At 40.7% G+C, this 18,444-nt stretch overlaps 2 protein-coding genes across 2 annotated transcripts; both read left to right on the top strand.

Moving 5' to 3' along the window:
* Positions 1–1,138: 1,138 nt before the first annotated feature.
* Positions 1,139–3,214, top strand: LOC122002999 (elongation factor 1-alpha). The gene is made up of 3 exons (XM_042558428.1): positions 1,139–1,299; positions 1,506–1,993; positions 2,060–3,214. The coding sequence occupies exons 2-3, from the start codon at positions 1,532–1,534 to the stop codon at positions 2,939–2,941; spliced, it is 1,344 nt and encodes a 447-aa protein (XP_042414362.1). The 5' UTR covers positions 1,139–1,299; positions 1,506–1,531; the 3' UTR covers positions 2,942–3,214.
* A 9,199-nt stretch (positions 3,215–12,413) lies between these two features.
* On the top strand, positions 12,414–14,968 carry LOC122002998 (pyruvate decarboxylase 1-like). The gene is made up of 6 exons (XM_042558427.1): positions 12,414–13,014; positions 13,113–13,276; positions 13,376–14,026; positions 14,093–14,210; positions 14,294–14,482; positions 14,571–14,968. Exons 1-6 carry the CDS (start codon positions 12,484–12,486, stop codon positions 14,739–14,741), a joined length of 1,824 nt encoding a protein of 607 aa, XP_042414361.1. The 5' UTR covers positions 12,414–12,483; the 3' UTR covers positions 14,742–14,968.
* The last annotated feature ends 3,476 nt before the right edge of the window (positions 14,969–18,444 follow it).

Raw genomic sequence — 18,444 nt, 5'->3', positions numbered from 1 at the left:
ATACTCAGTATCGTACGACAAAGGGTTCTGCTGTCCCATCAAGGAGACGCTTAGACTGTAGCAGTATGGCGTCAGACATGCTCTTCTGACAAGCCCATGCTGCGGTATAGTATAGGACACATGTACACCTCGGTTTGTGTGCACCAAGCTCCCGTAGCTCTATATAAGAGCCCTTAGATTTCACCGGAGGTATAAAAAATCTATGATCCCGGGAGCTACTTTCTTATTTTTCGTCTGCCTGACTTGAGCGTCGGAGGGTCATCGTCGGGAACCCCTTCCCGGTCCGACTTCCTTGCAGGTTCGCCGGAGTTCCTTACAGCCGGTTGAGGATCTACGTCAGCAACTCGGAGAGCGTCACGTGCCCAGCGTCCGTTGATCCAGCATTCAGACAGGATCACTAAGATATAAAACTAAATAGAATAAAAAAAATTAAGAACAATTTTTAATAATATGTCAAGTTGAGTTTCTAACTCTAAATCCCTGATTGATTAATATAAAAAATTCTCAATAATACGCAGTGCGTCTCAAACTTTATATCCTGATTGATTAATGAAAAAAATTCTTAATAATATACCATGACTCAATCTTGAACTTTAGATCCCTATTGATGTGTCTATATAAAAATTACTAATAAATTTTGAAATTATTTTCGGTGTGAAAAAAAATATTCACATAATTTAATTTTGCGCTACCAAATTAATTGAGAGTTAATTTGATATTGATTTTTAATAAGATAGTTATATATATGGCTGATATTTCAAACTATACAATTTTTAATCATTTCTTTACAAATTCAGAGTAAAAGGATATCCTTTTTTTTTCACTACGGGATCCCTTCCATTAAACAAGCTATAAAATAATGGAAATGCTTCCAAAATTTTATTGAACAGATTGAAGAATTACTAAATTTAACTTACTTTTTAAATAATTAATAAATAAATGCATCTGTAATTTTATTTAAACACTTGTAACTCTACTTTTATTAATATATTCTAATTGAATTGCGAGATAAAAAAATACCTCTGCTTTTATTATTATTAAAAAAAGGAAAAAAAAAAACAAAGGTTTTAACGAGCCACCGTGTTGCGCCGTCCGAGCTCAACATGACGGGTAATTCTCCTCGACGGCTCGTACTTTCATGCTGTTCGAGGCCGTCCGATGAGGCGATCGAACGGAAAGATGGAAACCCTAGGCATCCTTCGTGCCCGCGAATCTCTATAAAGCGCCCGCCAGAAGAGCCACGCCTCCCCGCATCGATCGGACTTGCTGTCGGCGTCTGATCTACTCCGGATCTCACAGGTCCGATTTCTCGCTTCTCTCCACTCTCGTTCTTCTTTTTCCGTTTAGTTTCCTTTTTTTTTCGTTGTTGGATCGTCGATGTTGGTCTTGCTCTTGCGCCTGTCAGTCGTATCGACGATTGTTCTGTTTAGATTTGATTTTCTCCGTACTGTTATTGTGAAGGAATTCCAGATCTGATTGTTAGTTGATACTTTCGATTCGCGTAGTTGGATAATCTTCTCCGGCGAGCTTCATGGGGAAAGAGAAGGTTCATATCAACATTGTGGTCATCGGCCATGTCGACTCCGGGAAGTCGACCACCACGGGTCATCTCATCTACAAGCTGGGCGGCATCGACAAGCGTGTGATCGAGCGGTTCGAAAAGGAGGCCGCCGAGATGAACAAGAGGTCGTTCAAGTATGCCTGGGTGCTCGACAAGCTCAAGGCCGAGCGAGAAAGGGGAATCACCATCGACATTGCCCTATGGAAATTCGAGACCACCAAATACTACTGCACCGTCATCGACGCCCCCGGCCACCGCGACTTCATCAAGAACATGATCACCGGAACCTCCCAGGCCGACTGCGCTGTTCTCATCATCGATTCCACCACCGGCGGCTTCGAAGCCGGCATCTCCAAGGACGGCCAGACCCGCGAGCACGCTCTGCTTGCTTTCACTCTCGGAGTCAAACAGATGATTTGCTGCTGTAACAAGGTAAAACGTTTCTATCCTCTCGATTTTATGGATCCGTGAGCTCAATCCTGTGCTTTATCTATCTAGATGGATGCGACGACGCCGAAATACTCGAAGGCGCGATATGATGAAATCGTGAAGGAGGTTTCTTCTTACCTCAAGAAGGTCGGATACAACCCGGACAAGATTCCCTTCGTTCCCATCTCCGGCTTCGAGGGCGACAACATGATCGAGAGGTCCGCCAACCTCGACTGGTACAAGGGCCCGACGCTGCTCGAGGCTCTGGACTTGATCAGCGAGCCGAAGAGGCCCTCGGACAAGCCCCTCCGGCTTCCACTTCAGGATGTGTACAAGATCGGAGGCATTGGCACTGTGCCGGTCGGGCGCGTCGAGACTGGTGTTCTTAAGCCCGGCATGGTCGTCACCTTCGGCCCTACTGGGCTCACGACCGAAGTCAAGTCGGTCGAGATGCATCACGAAGCTCTCCAGGAAGCCCTCCCCGGCGACAATGTCGGCTTCAACGTGAAGAATGTCGCCGTCAAGGATCTGAAGAGAGGCTTTGTCGCGTCCAATTCTAAGGATGACCCTGCGAAGGAGGCTGCCAACTTCACTTCTCAGGTCATCATCATGAACCATCCTGGCCAGATCGGCAATGGCTACGCCCCCGTGCTCGATTGCCACACCTCCCACATCGCAGTCAAGTTCGCCGAGATTCTAACGAAGATCGACAGGCGATCGGGCAAGGAGCTCGAGAAGGAGCCCAAGTTCCTTAAGAACGGCGACGCCGGCTTAGTGAAGATGATCCCCACCAAGCCCATGGTCGTGGAGACATTCTCCGAGTACCCTCCTCTTGGCCGTTTCGCGGTGAGGGACATGCGCCAGACTGTGGCCGTCGGAGTGATCAAAAACGTCGAGAAGAAGGATCCTACTGGTGCCAAGATCACCAAGGCTGCTGCCAAGAAGAAGTGAATCTTCTTGTCGGTTTCAGTCGCTTGTCGACGACATCCCGGCGAACTAAGAACAAGTATTTGGATTCATGAGTTTTTAGGTGTTGTTGATCTTTGTTGGCGCCAGGAGTTTTTAGGTCTGTGCTGCTCCGGGCCTCTGCCGACTACTTTTGCATTGTGTTAAGCTGCTACACTAGTTTATTGGTATCAATGACGTGCTTTAGGTTTGTGTTAACTTTTACTTTTTTTTAATCTCTGTATCTCAATTTTATCAAGTTTCTATCTTGAGCTGAAATGATTCTGAAGTTTTTTAATATATATATATATATATATATATATATATATATATATGAAATTATTTGTTTTTCATTGGACTCAATCCAATTGTCTATAATCCATATAACATAAGAAAAATGATATGTTTCAGAAAAAATCTCAATCAAAAGTTTAAGGATAGATATATAAATTTATGGGATTCACAAAAAATGAAATGGTTGTGATCCTGTCCGAAGGCTGAATCAACGGACGTTGGACACGTGACACTCTCCGAATAGCTGACGTGGATCGACGACTGATCGTGCGAAACTTCGGCGAACTTGCACAGAAGTTGGGCCGGGAAGGGGTTCCCGGCGACGACCCTCCGACGTTCAAGTCAGGTAAGCGGATAACAAAAGGTGGCTCCGAATATCAAAGAACGCGTACCTCCGGCGAAGGATGAGGGCCTTTATATAGGGCTGGGGAGAAGCATGTGCACACATACCGAGGTGTACACGTGTCCTCAGCCCATACCCCAGTAAGGGTCTGTCAGTGAGCTTACCTGACCCCATACTGCTACAGTCCAAGCATGTCTTCGATGGGACAGCGGAACCCCCTGTCGTAAGATTTGGAGTATGGCCTAATCGTGGAACATACTCGCTGTCAGAAAAAGATGTCCCTTGTCCTTTTCCCCTTGGCTTCCGTCCGGGCGTCCGGCCGGACTGCGCTCCGAGCGTCCGGCCGGCTAGCCTCTGCCTTACGTCCGGCCGGGCACATATAGTGGTCTACTTGGAAGATTCTCGGTGATGTGCTTTGTGGAGACTGTTAGCAGTATGCTACCTCATGTTTCGACCGAGCGTGCCTGCCGCTCAGCCCTAAGAACCTGTATCATGAGCGTCGGGGCCCAGCTTCCTGCTGGGGCACCTTCAGTTAGAACCCGATCAGCCGGCCGGGCGTTCAATCAATCCATATCCGGTCGGCCACCCGGCCATTTGACTTCCGCGTGGCGTTGACTCCCCAGACCGATGGTCCCCTATTCGTATCACCGGATCAGGTGGATTATGAATTTATGTGTTTATCCTTGAATTTCTTTTTGATGTTTTTTTTTAGTATATCATTGCACATCACATAATATTTTGATTGAAAAGAAGTAAAAGATGCCTTATTTTTCATATCTTAACAAGAAGAAAAAGATGCTTAATTTTTCGTATCTTAAAGTTCAACCCAATTCAAAAGACTATCAACTTTCATAATCCTTTTTTAGATTTTATATTTTGTCTGGAAAGACATGCTAATTCGTTATAACATCTATTACCTCATAAAAAAGTATGGGGTTCATTACCACATACTCATTATAACAATATATTTTTTTCACTCACATCTTTTTTAACATTTAACATTCATTATTTATGAGTTTCACCGTTCAAATCTTTGAACACTCTCTCTCCATTCTCTTGTGAGTGAGTATTATAATGAAGAGGGGGTGTTAAGAGTTATGATATGTTCAAGGAAAAATTTTAATGAAATTCTCAAGAATAGACACATAAATTCATGACACGCCATTTCACTTTTTGTGGTCACTATCATTTTATTTCTCTATCCTTAAATATTTCATTGAGATTAATTTCTTGAGCATATCAATTTTTGAGTGTTAAATAGGCATTATAATGTCCATTTAACATAATATGCTCTCTAATGAGTAGTTAGTATAACTTTTAAAATTAAATTATTATAAAAATAAAAAAAATAATTAAATTTAGTTAAAAATATTATATATATAATGCAAATCTTTATCAACTGGGTTTTAATTAATCTTGATAAAATCAATTTTAAAATGTTAAAATCGTCTACAATAGTCGGAACTGCTATTTAAATAATTTGGATCAAATTCTTTTAAAAAAAATTATATAAAGTGCTTTATACAAATTATTTTGATGTAAAGCTGGTATACTTATAGCAATTATTTTTATTATTTTGAATTACTTTAATTAACTTTAAATGATCATCTAAAAAATAATAACTGCTTGATACAGTGATTGTGGCGGGAATATGTGACATTATAACCTGCAAAAGCTTGAACTCTTGTTTACTTTTATAACTTTAAAAATTATATATTCAAAAATACATTTTATTTTATTTTATTTTTTTAATGTAAACTCTTAATATAACTATACTATGCTTAAGTTAAGCACGTCTTATCTGACTTGAATACTTTATTTATAATTATTTTCAAAAATATTAAATACTTATTAAAAATATATAATAATCACAAAACTAATTAAAATAATCACAGTTTGCACAGCATGAAAAAGGAGTGTCCTTAATTTTTTGTAAGAACAATTAACTCAAAAAAAAAAACTAGTATTTTAATATCGTGGTGACATAAAGGTAAATACGTTCGTCCCAGCACTTTCGTCATCCGTCTTATGATCAATACGAATAAAGTAAATCATGAACGACTATTAGTCTTTGGAATAGTGACTAACACATAAGGAAGACATATTACTTTGACTATACTGAACCTTAAAATTTATGATGATAACACCTCATACATTAGTCACTAGATCATTCTGAAAAAACAATGCATGAGATTTTCGATAAGCGCTTTTCATTTTCTCTCATCTCATCAATGATCCTAAGAGCATCGAAGCTTCTATGTGACATTGATGCTATGCAGGAGCTCTCTCCCATCCATCCATGAAAGAGCTCTCTTCCATCCTTCATTGATTTTGAGAAACACGGAGTTGCTTTTTTAAAAAATTTATTATTTATTATTTCTATTTAAAAATAATAAATATTAAAAACTAAAAAATGGAAAATAGGAAGGAGAGAATATTATAAAATTTTTATAAAAATTTATAAATTTAAATTTTATAAAAATTTAATTATATATAATATAATATGAAAGAGAGATAAGAAATATATATAATGAAACTATAGAAAAAATAAGAGATGTATGAGGCTTTTTACTTTTGACGTAATATGGATGTAATAACAAAAGAGCTCGTAGAGATGTTTTACGACTATGGATGCCCTAAGCGAACATTGACCCCACTCCCTCCTCTCTTCTCACACACCAATGATCATGTAAGAAATTGTAACATTTGAGAGAGTTTGACTTGAACCAACGTGTTTCTGAATTTGATGATTTCATGTGTAACTAACTTTCACAATTATTTAGATGAAGATGTATTTTGTGAATGGTTATCTTGTTTGATTTAAGACACATTGATTCATGAAAAGACATCATGGAAAGACATCAATCTCTTTATAAATATTCAGATTTCTATATATTTGGTAATTTGATATTTTTGATAGTTACCGTGTTGAAATGGTTATTGTATCTTGGGGATAATATACTGATAAAACTCATTAGCAAACTTTGAGTTGTAAGGGCAAATAAAACCTTAAGGAAAGTATTTCCGTATGCCTCAACCTAAGCATTTTAATAAGTCGTAAATCCGTTCCGCCTTCATAGTTCTTTGTTTTCATATGTTCTCTGTTCCAGTTTGCCTACTCATATATACATTACTCCAACAATATTTAAGGTTTTAAGTCTGTAATGGAAATAAAAAAAATGTCATCTTTGTTGAAATCAATCTTCTCTCAAGATGGTCCAGTGTGACCATGAGTTTTGATGGTTTGGACAAAGGATTTAAGTTAAGTTTACCCTTATATTTAATATGTGTATTTGAATTGTGCAGGTATGCAGGATATATATATGACTTAGCTTAATGATTTTGGGTTCGGTGAAGGATGAAGCATTCGAGGGACCGTGGATAAGGCAACAAGGCAACTAGGCAAGAGCCAAGGGAAGCACACTTTAAGACATACGCGAAGGATGACATTGGGACAAGCCGCAAGCTTGAATGCATTAGAGAGACGAGAGCCAAGGGAAGTAAGTTTAAAGGCAAGAGATCAAGGCTGCAAGGAAGAGTCATGTGAGTCGTGAGGGTCTGAGTGCTGAGATATTGTACTCGGGGGAGGGAAACCCTAGGTTCTAGGATTTACCGGTTGACTGGTGAGTTTACTAGTCGACTGGTGCAGCCAACTAGGAGCGAACAGCATGCCTCTGTTCGCTCGGTCAGTGTGGATCAGTCGATTGGTAAAGTCACCAGTCGACTGGTATCGAGACGTTGGGATGTAACGGTCGAATTTCCACAGAGGTTAGTCGACTTCCATATTTAGCAGTCGACTGGTTGGCAAGTTTTCTAACCCGTGATCTATATAACTAATGCTTTGAAGTTTGGTTAAGGTTGATGAAATAGAGGTGGTTAACCCCTATTAGTAGTCTTCCAAGTGCCCAGCTTCTCAAGAGTTCTTGTGCGAGTTGTGGTGAGATTTCTCCATCCACAAGGAGCTACATGAGCTAGCCGGAGGTTTTTTGGGGAGTCATCCACCGAAGGATCAGGATCATCCATCTTACGGACAGCCGTGGAATAGGAACTTTATCTCCGAACTAAGTAAATCAACGTGTTAGCGGTTTGGTGTTCTTCCTTACTATTTAGCTTTGTTTATTTGTATTTTCACTATGCAACTAACACATGTAGGAAGAGAGAATCACAAATTGGGGGCACCAGCTATTCAATTTCTCCTTCTAACCGACCATCGATCCTCAACAATCTTTTCTCAATCCAAATGTTCAACTCGATCGATTCGGCGACACTAATTTTACTCGCTGCAAAGAAAAATTATTCTTCATACTTATTGTTCTCAAGATTGCATAGGTTCTTGAACCAAAGTTGGAGCCATTTCTAGAGCCAAAGGATAATGAATGATTGTGATACGGTCAAGGTTACACGGAAGATGCATGAAAAAACCTTGGTGATATGCCATGGTCATAATCTCAACACTCTATGATCTCTACATCTCAATTGAATATCTAGTAAAGATATGGAATGCACTTAAATACAAATATAAAGCCGAAAAAGAAGTGACAAATTCTTTACCTTAAAGGCTAGATTGCTAATGAAAGATTTTAAATAAATATGTGGTATAGAATATTTCAATACATAGTCTCCGATGGCTAGATTAACATCTATAAGAGTGTTATTTGCTATTGCTTCAATTTATAAATTGCATACATATCAAATGAATATAAAGATAATATTTCTAAATGGTAATTTAATAAAGAAATTTATATAGAATAACTTGAAGGATTTATATTATCTGGAAATGAAAAGAAGGTTTACAAGTTGGTCAAATTGCTTTATGGATTAAAATAAGCTCATAAAAAATGTCATGAGAAGTTTAATCGTGTTATTTTATCTTATGATTTTAAACATAATAATGTTGATAAATTAATATATTCAAAATTCACAAATGATTTTTGAATTATTTATACTTATAGATTGATGACTTACTTATTTTTAGAACATATATGTAAGGTATAACTGATACTAAAAAGATTAATAAATTCCTATTTGGGATCTTGGCAACGCTCATTTTTTTCTTGGCATAGAGTTTCTTTCACACTGTATTCTATCCTCCTTTTCAATTGTTGACCCCCAAATCTACTGAATCATTGTTGGTGTCCTACAATATGTCACCATTACACGATCTGATATTACTTTCGCTGTCAATCGTGCTTATCAATTTATGCATGCTCCTACTAAACACCATTGGAAAGGTGTTAAGAGAATTCCTCGATATCTCAAAGACACTATTCTATATGCTCTTCTTTTATATCGTTAGTTCTCACGAGAGTTGCTTGCTTACAGTGATGCAGATTAAGTTAGATCTCTTGAAGATAAACATTCTACTAGTGGATATGTCATATTTCTTGGGCAAAATCTTATTTTCTGGCTTTTAAAGAAGCAACATACAGTCTCTCGCTCAAGCACTGAAACTGAATATAAAACTATAGCTAACGCGACATCAGAAACTATTTGGCTACAATTTTTTTTTCATAATTACATTTTTCCCCGACTGTTGTGCCTAAAATCCGGTGTGGTAATATCGGTACAACTTATCTTGCAGCAAATCTTATTTTTCATGCTCAGACCAAGCATGTGGAGATTGATTTTTATTTTGTTCGCAAGCGTGTGGCGAATCGATAACTTTCAGTTTCTTTCATCTCTATAGAAAATCAAATTGCTGATATATTTACCAAGTTATTATCTAGACAACGTTTCACCAAGTTAGTACTCAAACTCAACATTCAGGCAGTCCCGTTGAGTTTGTCGGGGGTAATGACAATAATGGAAAATAGTTTCAAATTAATTTCATCAATTGAGATTCATTATATTTGGCATCATAATCAAGGTCAATATAAAACAAATAGCAAAAATAATATTTTTAAATATATTAAATTACTATATTTATAATTATTACAATTGTATGTCATATTTAATCTTTTCATTATTTTTTGGACAACTTGTATAAATAAACATATTGGCTTTAGTAATATAATGATAAAAAAATTAATTCTCTGTTCTATTTCTTTTCTTTATCTATTAGTTTTTTATACAAGTAGGAGGACACAACCTTACAATAGACTTAGCGATTTTGTCTCGACTCTTCGGTCAAGAGGCTCGGCGATCTTTCCCTAACTCAGTCGGGAGCAAGTGAGCCTTACGATAGTCTTGGAAATTCTTTCACTTATATTGTCACAACACAACAGTCCAATCAGTCGAACTTGCATCTCCTTCCATAAGACTTGAAGGAGAGACTTGTGATACGGGGAGATAAACAAATCATACGGAGAGGAGGGTTTTTGGATCTTTCCCCTAATTTTTAGGGTTGGGATTGACCGAAGGAAAGGGGATCTTTTTCTTTTTCTCACGCTCTCCCTCTCTCCTCTTCTCACGTGTGTGCCACCCTCTTCCCCTTCACGTGCATCTCCCTCCTCACCGAATGCTACCAGATCTCCTCCAACCACTGAGTCATCTCCCTCATTGTTGCTGGCCGCACATCACCATCACCTCCAGCCTCATCTCCTCCTCTCCGCCCTTACAGTCATCGGCCTCTCCTTACACGGTTTCGCCAGCCTTCCTGCACGCGATTTCTCTCACGCGAGGACGACACCGCCATGCCACCCTTGCTGCCGAGTCGCTAATCCGACTTTCGAGCCTCTATCGCTTCCGGCCTTTCAGCCTTTGCTGCTGATCCAACTTTTGAGTTTCAGCAACCACCTCTGTACCCTGCCAGGTTCCTCCTCCATCGTCGATTCGGCTACCGATCTCCTCCCTTGTTGGGCTCCACTGTTGATCTGACCCCCTCCCTTACTAATCTCAATCAAGTTCATCTCCGAACAATCCCGCTATTATGATACACCAACTCACATCCCACTCCTTTATATTATAAAGTCTCACCCCCTACTGGCCAAGGTACACAGACATACGCGCACACATGCTCATATAGAAGTGCATACACCTCTTCTTGCATTTTAGTATTTTACAGTTCTTCTCCATTTACCCTCCATTGAAGGCTGACTTGAACGTCAGAGTGGACGAGTCGGGGCACCCCCAACCTCCATTCTAATCCTCTCATACGCTCCTCTACTCTCCACAGAATCTCCAGACGATTCAGTTCTCCTTGCAGTGCAGATGACTCCCTTCTAGAGTTTTGCAGGCATCTCTGATGGTTCCACCTCCCTCCAGCTCACAACGACTTCGTCAATACAGAGAACAATTCAACCCTATCTTCCTCGGTGGGTCATGGCGACTTCGTGAACATCATCAACAACTCACTAGTGGCCCCACAGATAGAGGTCATTTACTTATCTTCACGAATGACCTTCGAGGAATAACACACATCAGTAGATTTTTTTGATGGGTGGTTTGATCATCTATGATATTTTACCACTAACACCCATCTTATCAGAGCCTTTTGTTTCGAAGTAGTTGGACAAGTTTATTTAATTAATAATATATTTTACTCCTATTTTGTAAATTAAAATTAATAAATTTTAGTTTTATAATTTTTTATTATATTATATAAATATATATGTATATTTAATGATTTATCATCCTAAATAATCGGCCGATGTAAATAAGTCTTTAACAAATTGTTTTATTCATATGATAAAATATAAAGACAAATAAATTTGATCCTTAACTTTATTTTTATCCCGGATTCACAAAAAATATACATAATATTTTTCTATCCATAATCAAGCAGAAATTTCCATAGATAGAAAGTATGAACTATTATATGCTTGTCCCTGAACAAGGTCATCCCGATTGGCAGTATCCTCAATGTCTTCTTCTCCGCATTTATCCAAAATACCACCCTTTTGTTTGATCGAACCGTGGGACTCTTAAAACAATAATTAATCATGTAGATAAGCCGAATATGAGACGATCAATCCGGTCCCATCCGGTCCACTGAAGAACCATGGGACTCTTAAACGTAGCTTTAAAGTGATTCACTTTTTGACCATCACGATGAGCGCGGCCGGCACAAGTGATTAGGTAGTAGCATAATTTTCGGAAACGTACAAGTTTTATTAACGTACTAAATAAATAAAAAAATTATTAAAATAAATATATTAATTTAAATTATCAAACTCAATAATCAATCAAATAAATAAAAATTTTAACAATTAAATAAATTTAAATTGAAAACAACTCATCAAAATTAAATTAAATTTAAATAATTATTTATATATTATATAAATATGTATGTTTGATGTTGTCAACAATTTGTTAAGGATGTAAACACCTATTTATCAAACTTTTTTTTATAAATATATTTTATTTATACAATAGAATATCAAGATAAATAAATTTATCCTTATTTAACTTTATTCTTATCCCAATTTACAGTCTTACATATTGATATATATAGGGCGCAGGATTTAGTCATAAGCTAGTGAAATCTTGGTATCTATTTTATTTATTTCTTAAATTATGTATTTTTAAATAATATTTTTTTAAATTTAGAAAATTAATTCTATTTATATTATAAAGGAAGAACAAGAAATAAGAAAACTGACATATAATATATTGAAAAATAAATATCTAAATTTAATAAAATAAATTTATAATTTTAAATTATATATTTTGAATAGAAAAATTAATGGGATGTTATATACTCCTAGATCCTATGATTAAATTATAAAATTATTTAAATTCGACTCTGTGCTCACTACCCTCGCGCACCTGGTCTTGGCGCAAAACACTCCCGTGACCAGGTCCATGTCCCGTGACCACCGTTGGTTTCGTCAAACTATGGGAGGCTTGAATAGTAGAACTTTCCATTATAAATATAGAAGATACCCGACAAAAGCCGATCGCACTTACTTCGTCTTCTTCTTCTACTTCATCTTCTTCTTCTTCTTCTTCTTCTTCTTCTCGATTTAGAACTATGGATACTAAGATCGGATCGGTGGACGCGGCGGCGGAGGCGAAGGCGAACGGCGTCCTGGGCTGCCCGCCGGGGACGGGGTGCAGCGCCGTCGCCCCATCCGCGGTGGTCCCGGCCGCCGGAACCTGCGAGGCCACCCTCGGGCGCCACCTCGCCCTCCGCCTCGTCCAGATCGGCGTCAGCGACGTCTTCTCCGTTCCCGGAGACTTCAACCTCACCCTGCTCGACCACCTCATCGCCGAGCCCGGCCTCCGCGTCATCGGGTGCTGCAATGAGCTCAACGCCGGGTACGCCGCCGACGGCTACGCCCGCGCCCGCGGCGTCGGCGCTTGCGTCGTCACCTTCACCGTCGGCGGATTGAGCGTGCTCAATGCCATAGCCGGCGCTTATAGCGAGAATCTCCCCGTCGTCTGCATCGTCTGCGGACCCAATTCCAACGATTACGGTACGAACCGGATCCTCCACCACACCATCGGCCTCCCCGATTTCTCCCAGGAGCTCCGATGCTTCCAGACCGTCACCTGTTTCCAGGTACCGACATCGATCCCCACTCTCCGTTTCTTAGGGTTTAATGGGAATCGCTAGTTTAGGTCTACAATGTTCGAATCTTGCGGCCTGTTCTCGTGTAGGCGGTGGTGAACAACCTTGAGGATGCTCACGAGCAGATCGACACGGCGATCTCCACTGCCATCAAGGAGAGCAAGCCCGTCTACATCAGCATCGGCTGTAATCTCTCGGGGATCCCGCATCCTACCTTTAGCCGCGAGCCTGTCCCCTTCAATCTCTCCCCGAGGTGAGCTTCGAGTTCACGAGTCGATGATTTGGGTTTTTTTTGACGAATTGATTGCCTTTTTTTTCATGATTTTTTCTTTTTTGACCATCAAACTGTTAGATTGAGCAACCAGATGGGGTTGGAGGCGGCTGTGGAGGCCACGGCGGCTTTCTTGAACAAAGCCGTGAAGCCGGTGCTGGTCGGCGGTCCCAAGATCCGCGTCGCCAAGGCCGGGAAGGCCTTCGTGGAGCTGGCCGATGCCTGTGGCTACCCCATCGCGGCCATGCCTTCCGCCAAGGGCCTCGTGCCGGAGCACCACTCTAGGTTCATCGGCACCTACTGGGGCGCCGTCAGCACGGCCTTCTGCGCCGAGATCGTGGAGTCCGCCGACGCGTACCTCTTCGCCGGCCCCATCTTCAACGACTACAGCTCCGTGGGCTACTCCCTCCTCCTCAAGAAGGAGAAAGCCATCATCGTCCAGCCCGACCGCGTGGTGGTCGGCAACGGCCCGGCCTTCGGCTGCATCCTCATGAAGGATTTCTTCCAGGCGCTCGCCAAAAGACTCACCCTGAACACCACCGCGCACGAGAACTACCGCAGGATCCACGTCCCCGACGGCCAGCCATTGGAGTGCCAACCCAAGGAGCCACTGAGGGTCAACGTGCTCTTCAAGCACATCCAAAAAATGCTCTCCGCCGACACCGCCGTCATCGCCGAGACCGGAGACTCATGGTTCAATTGCCAAAAGCTGAGATTGCCGGAGGGATGCGGGTGAGTCAAGCGCGCACATTATTCTCGCCTCTTCCGATGAATCACAACTCTGTCTTTGCACTGCAGATACGAGTTCCAAATGCAGTATGGATCGATCGGCTGGTCCGTCGGAGCCACCCTCGGCTACGCTCAAGCTGCAACTGACAAGCGCGTGATCGCTTGCATCGGAGATGGAAGCTTTCAGGTATCGTCTTCACTCTCCCCCTTCACAGATTACGATCGAAACTCTTTCGTATCTAATTGCTGCATCGCCTTTCGGAATCAAAGGTGACGGCCCAGGATGTGTCGACGATGCTGAGATGCGAACAGAACTGCATCATCTTTCTGATAAACAATGGCGGATACACGATCGAGGTTGAGATCCACGACGGGCCTTACAATGTCATCAAGAACTGGAACTACACTGCTCTGATTGAAGCGATTCACAACGGCGAGGGCAAGTGCTGGACCGCAAAGGTGAGCCTCTTTGCTATTTTTGGCTACGAGAGTTGTTGTTGCATGTTTGAGGCGTCTGATTAAATAAAGCCCGTGCGTGTGTGTTCAGGTGACCTGTGAGGAGGAGCTCAAGAAGGCAATTGAGGCATCGTTGGGGCCCAAGAAGGATTGTCTCTGTTTCATCGAGATCATCGTGCACAAGGACGATACCAGCAAAGAGCTGCTTGAGTGGGGATCTAGGGTTTGTGCGGCGAACAGCAGGTCGCCGAACCCCCAGTGATCTGATCTCGGTTTGAGTCTGCAGGAAGATCGACAATGTAGGGGTTTTATTGTGTCGAATTGCTGCTCTCTTGTCTTCTGATAATAAAGAAACAAGTAGTGACTCTCAACACTTTCAGCATCGCGCTGCGATTACTTTCACCTGCTGGTGACATTCCTTTTTTAATGTAGGGTTTCTTTGCTCCTTGCTGATAATAAAGACGCAGCGGTACTCTCTGTTTTTTGATACTGTGCTGTCCGAAATGAACTTTGGCAAAATAAAATTTGGTGGACCAAAAAAAAACCTAATTATTAAAAATTCCACTTTTAAAAAATTGTTAAAACAGCGCTGTTTGTTTTAAAATTTCTTCGACAATTTAACCAATAGTGCATCTTAATTTTTAAATTTACTAAAAGGCAGGTTACTATTGATAAAAAGCTCATCTTTTCAAGTGCAATTTCTATTTTACTTTTATGATAATTTAACTTTTTTTTATCCTTTTTTTCTACTATCTTTCTCTCTTTTATCTCTTCTCTTTTTTATCTATGTATAGAACATATGAATAATATTACATAATAATATTACATAAGATTTAATTAATTTTTTAATAATATTTTAATATATTTGAAGAAGTCAAAATAAACAATGGATAACATATTTGAACTTCTTCTAATATTAGAAATTCATAGGAACTGAAATGATGTAATCGGAGCTCTCTAGGTCCATCAGTGGGTTTGATATCAGACTCACGTTGGGCCTAATATGATTTCATATCAGGCCCAACATGAGCTTTTTTACAATTTTTTCATTTTACATATTAACATTTATAAAAAGTCGAAATAAATAATGGATATCATATTTGAACTCCATACAATATTAGAAATCCATAAAAACTGAGCTCTCTAAGTCCATCAGTGGGTTTGATATCAAACTCACGTTGGGCCTAATATGATTTCATATCAGACCCAACATGAATTTTTTTATGATTCTTTCATTTTACATGTTAAAATCTATGAAAAGTCGAAATAAATAATAGACATTATATTTGAACTCCTTGCAATATCAGAAATTCATAGGAACTGAAATAGGTTCAATCGGAGCTCTCTAAGTCCATCAGTAAGTTTTGACCTAAATCCACTTATGGGCATAGAGAGCTCTGATTGCACCCATTTCAGTTCCTATGAATTTCTAAGATTGCAAAGAGTTTAAATATGATATCCATTATTTATTTAGACTTTTCATAGATATTAATATATAAAATCGAAGAATCGTCAAAAAGACCTACATTGGGCCTAATATGGAATCATGTCAGGCCCGACGTGGGCCTAATATGGAATGATATCAGACCCACGTCGGGCCTGATAAGATTCCATATCAGGGCCAATATGGACATTTTTGACAATTATTCGATTTTATATATTAACATCTACGAAAAGTTGAAATAAATAATGGACACCATATTTTAACTTCTTGCAACATTATAAATCCATATGAATTGAAAAGGGTGCAATCAGGGCTTTCTAGGTCTATCAATGAATTTTGACCGAAATCCACTGATGGATCTAGAGAGCTCTGATTGCACCTATTTCAGTTCCTATGGATTTCTAAGGTTGCAATGAGTTCAAATATGATATTCATTATTTATTTCGGCTTTACATAGATGTTAATATGTAAAATGAAAGAATCGTCAAAAAAACTCATGTTGGGAGATGATATGATTTGTGGAGTACTGATGAGCAGACTGGTCGGGTGGAGGGGCGTCATCAGAGTCCCCTTCTGCCGGCCTTTATGATTCTGACTCCACGGAGGATAATAAATTTGCTCACGTAGGCTAGTTTGACCACCCCCGACTGGTAAAGTCTGTTGGTGCAACATCCCTCAGGTCAAGGTTGACCTGGGTGACCAAGCTGAGTCTTGGTTTGAGTTTAGATGTTTGACAATAAGAAATTGATTGAAGAAGAGTCAAGTAGGTCAAGATTGACCGGATACTTGACAAGGAAGTCCTGGTGAGTGAAGCCAGGCAGAAGGAAAACCCTAGTGAGTGAAGCTAGGTGAAAGTCCTAGTGAGTGAAGCTAGGTGAAAGTCCTGGTGAGTGAAACCAGGTGAAAACCCTAGTGAGTGAAGTTAGGTGAAAGTCCTGGTGAGTGAAGCCAGGCAGAAGGAAAACCCTAGTGAGTGAAGCTAGGTGAAAGTCCTAGTGAGTGAAGCTAGGTGAAAGTCCTGGTGAGTGAAACCAGGTGAAAACCCTAGTGAGTGAAGCTAGGTGAAAGTCCTGGTGAGTGAAGCCAGGTGAAAGCCCTAGTGAGTGAAGCTAGGCAGATGGAAAACCCTAGTGAGTGAAGCTAGGTGAAAGTCCTGGTGAGTGAAGCCAGGCAAGGGAAAATCCAGATGGATCAAGGATGATCGGACATCTGGTGTTGGGAAGTCCAAGTAGGTCAAAGGATTGACTGGATACTTGGCACGAGGAAATACAGATAGGTCAAAGGGATTGACCAGACATCTGATGGAAGTCCAAGTAGGTCAAGGGAGTGACCAGATACTTGGCATGAATAGAAAAGTCTAAGTGGGTCAAAGGGATTGACCAGACACTTGGTGGGAAGTCCTAGCAGGTCAAAGGAGTGACCAGATGCTAGGCATGATGTACCAACAGGTCAAGGTTGACCGGATGTTGGTTTGAGAGGCTTGGAACTTGGTTTTGGGCAAAAACCAAGTGTTGGATCGATCAGTGGATCGATCCAGGCTTCTCCTAAGCGAACAGAGAGCCTCTGGATCGATCCGTGGATCGATCCAGATGTTCCGATCGATCCGTGGATCGATCCAGATGTTCCAATCGATCAGTGGATCGATTGGGACGCGGCTACTTCGCGCGATAAGCGCTGGATCGATCCGTGGATCGATCCAGGCACTTTTCCAGAGCACAGAGGCGCTCTGGATCGATCCGTGGATCGATCCAAAGCCTCCCCGATCGATTGGAACATTCGAATCGATCGGGATCCGACCGTTGGCGTCGATAAAAGCCGCAGGCGTTCATTTCCTTCGGCATCTCTTCACCGATTCACTCCAGATTTCTCGCCAGCTCCTCCACAGCACTCACAAAGCTCAGATCGCCAGTTCTTGAAGGATCTTGGAAGTTTTCCAAGTCAAGAGGCGGATCAAAGCCAAGAAGAGAAGCTAGGGTTAGGGTTTATACTCATTGTAAGCTTGTAAGCTTGTATTTCTTGTATCCTTTCCCTCTCTTCTTGTATTGAGTCTTGTAGGGCTTCTCCGCCCTTGGTAGTTACCATAAAGGAGAGTGTTATTTAGTGGAGGGTGTGTGTGTTGGTGTGGATCCTTGGATTAGTCACCTCTTGTGAGGTGGATACCAAGTAAAATCAACCGTGTTAGCATTGTGTGTTTGTTTCTGTATTTTCCGCTGCATATTCTTGAAGAAACGAGCAACGCCAAGCACCGAGCGAACGCGACGAGCTATTCCCCCCCCCCCCCCCCCCTCTAGCTACTTTTGGTCCTAACAAAGTCGGGTCTGATTTGGTCCTAACAACGTTTCCTGCCGCAGACCTGATTTTCCAGCCGGTAGACCCTGCTCTGACTTTATACACCGAATGACCCTAGGTGGAGAGTTCAAATATGTTATCCATTATTTATTTTGACTTTTTTAAATATATTAAAATATTATTAAAAAACTGACTAAATCTTATGTAATGTTATTCATATGTGTTGCATGTC

Source organism: Zingiber officinale, chromosome 7A (assembly GCF_018446385.1).
Source record: "Zingiber officinale cultivar Zhangliang chromosome 7A, Zo_v1.1, whole genome shotgun sequence".
NCBI classification, from domain to species: Eukaryota; Viridiplantae; Streptophyta; class Magnoliopsida; order Zingiberales; family Zingiberaceae; genus Zingiber; species Zingiber officinale.
This window is presented reverse-complemented; position numbering and strand designations above follow the sequence as displayed.